Here is a 1,792-nt window from a genome sequence, read left to right on the forward strand (position 1 = left end):
ACTACTACCAGAGTAATTTGTTAAAACCCTATGTTCATTCATTGCTGCTATTTTCGTTGTCTTTTAATTTTCACTAGTGGCTTCAGAGCTGCATAACAATTAATGTTCAAAAGTATAAACACAAAAAGAAAGAGAGACAGTATAGGCCTTTGCTAAAATTAATTGCAAAATTATATATAGACTCATCATTGCATAAAAATTTGCACTGGTTCTTGAATATTACTATTTATAATGACACACCACATTTATTAAAGAAAATGGGATCATCATATTTGTAAATAGACTCATGCATATTTTTAAATTCAGGTTTATTTGGCAACAGCATCATTGTCTGATGGATTACCTGGTGGATAGAAACCATACTACAGTGACAGAGTTCATTTTATTGGGCTTAACAGATGATCCAGTCCTTCGAGTCATCCTCTTCATCATCATCCTGTGCATCTATCTGGTGACTGTATTTGGGAATCTCAGCACAATCCTTCTTATCAAAGTCTCTGCTCAACTCCACCACCCCATGTACTTTTTTCTGAGCAACTTGGCTTTTGTTGACTTTCTCTTTTCATCTTCTGTCACACCTAATATGCTTGTGAATTTCCTGGTGGAGAGAAATAGGATCTCTTATCTGGGCTGTGCCATCCAATTAGGTTTTGTCATTTTCTTAGGATCAGTTGAGGGCTTTCTTCTCGCTGTCATGTCCTATGATCGCTTTGTGGCCATCTGTAATCCACTACTGTATTCAACAAAAATGTCTACACAAGTCTGTGTGCAGTTACTTGTAGCAGCTTACATAGGAGGTTTCCTTAATGCTTTAATGTTTACCCTTTCTTTCTTTTCTTTGGTCTTCTGTGGCTCAAATAGAGTCAATCATTTCTTTTGTGATTTTGCCCCTCTAGTTGAACTTTCCTGTTCTGATGTTAGTGTCATTGCAGTTGCTCCTTCATTTTCTGCAGGTTCTGTGATTATTTTCACTGTGTTTGTCATAGCCATCTCCTACGTCTACATCCTCATCACCATCCTGAAGATGCGCTCCACTGAGGGCCGCCAAAAGGCCTTCTCCACCTGCACCTCCCACCTCAGTGCGGTCACTCTGTTCTATGGTACAGTTACATTTGTTTATGTGATGCCCAAGTCCAGCTACTCCACTGATCAGAACAAGGTGATATCCATATTCTACATGGTGGTGATCCCCATGTTGAACCCACTGATCTACAGTCTTAGGAATAATGAAATTAAGGGGGCTCTGAAGAGAGAGCTTGCTAGGAAAATCTTTCCATAGTTGTGTCTGTTATTGTGTATTGCTTTGTATAGTAATAATAACCTATAATAATAGAAGGTAACTGTGTCTGTTCTGAAAATATTCATGACCTATCATTAGCATGTGTTGTGCTTTTCAGAAAACATAGAGTTTCAGTGTTTAGCTGATAGAGTAAAAAAAAGAGGCCAATGGTGAGTTACCTTTATTTTATTTTTTGAACATTATTATTACCTTTAGGTGGTTCTATGAAAGAGTTACCATTCAACCAAGAAATTTATGAATACAGTGTGTCTTGATCAATGTCATCCCTTCAACATTTTCACCCCCACTTCAACCCACACCTTCCTTTATTTTTCTTAATTTTGTGGTATATAAAATGAATTTTTGACCACATTCTTCCCCTTTTGTCCCCATTCATTCATCTACTCATCTCCCCTTGGCTCCATCCCCTGAATTAACTTTATTTTAAAAAATTTTTAAATTTTATTGTCAAGGTGATGTACGGAGGGGTTACAGTTACATAAGTATTAGTAC

At 37.2% G+C, this 1,792-nt stretch overlaps 1 protein-coding gene across 1 annotated transcript; it reads left to right on the forward strand.

Annotated features, from left to right (window-relative positions):
- Window positions 1–334: 334 nt before the first annotated feature.
- On the forward strand, window positions 335–1,279 carry LOC105995076 (olfactory receptor 502-like). Its single transcript, XM_013028743.1, has one exon. The coding sequence runs from the start codon at window positions 335–337 to the stop codon at window positions 1,277–1,279; it is 945 nt and encodes a 314-aa protein (XP_012884197.1).
- The last annotated feature ends 513 nt before the right edge of the window (window positions 1,280–1,792 follow it).

The sequence above is a fragment of the Dipodomys ordii genome, unplaced genomic scaffold (genome assembly GCF_000151885.1).
Source record: "Dipodomys ordii isolate 6190 unplaced genomic scaffold, Dord_2.0 Scaffold113, whole genome shotgun sequence".
Lineage (NCBI taxonomy): Eukaryota > Metazoa > Chordata > Mammalia > Rodentia > Heteromyidae > Dipodomys > Dipodomys ordii.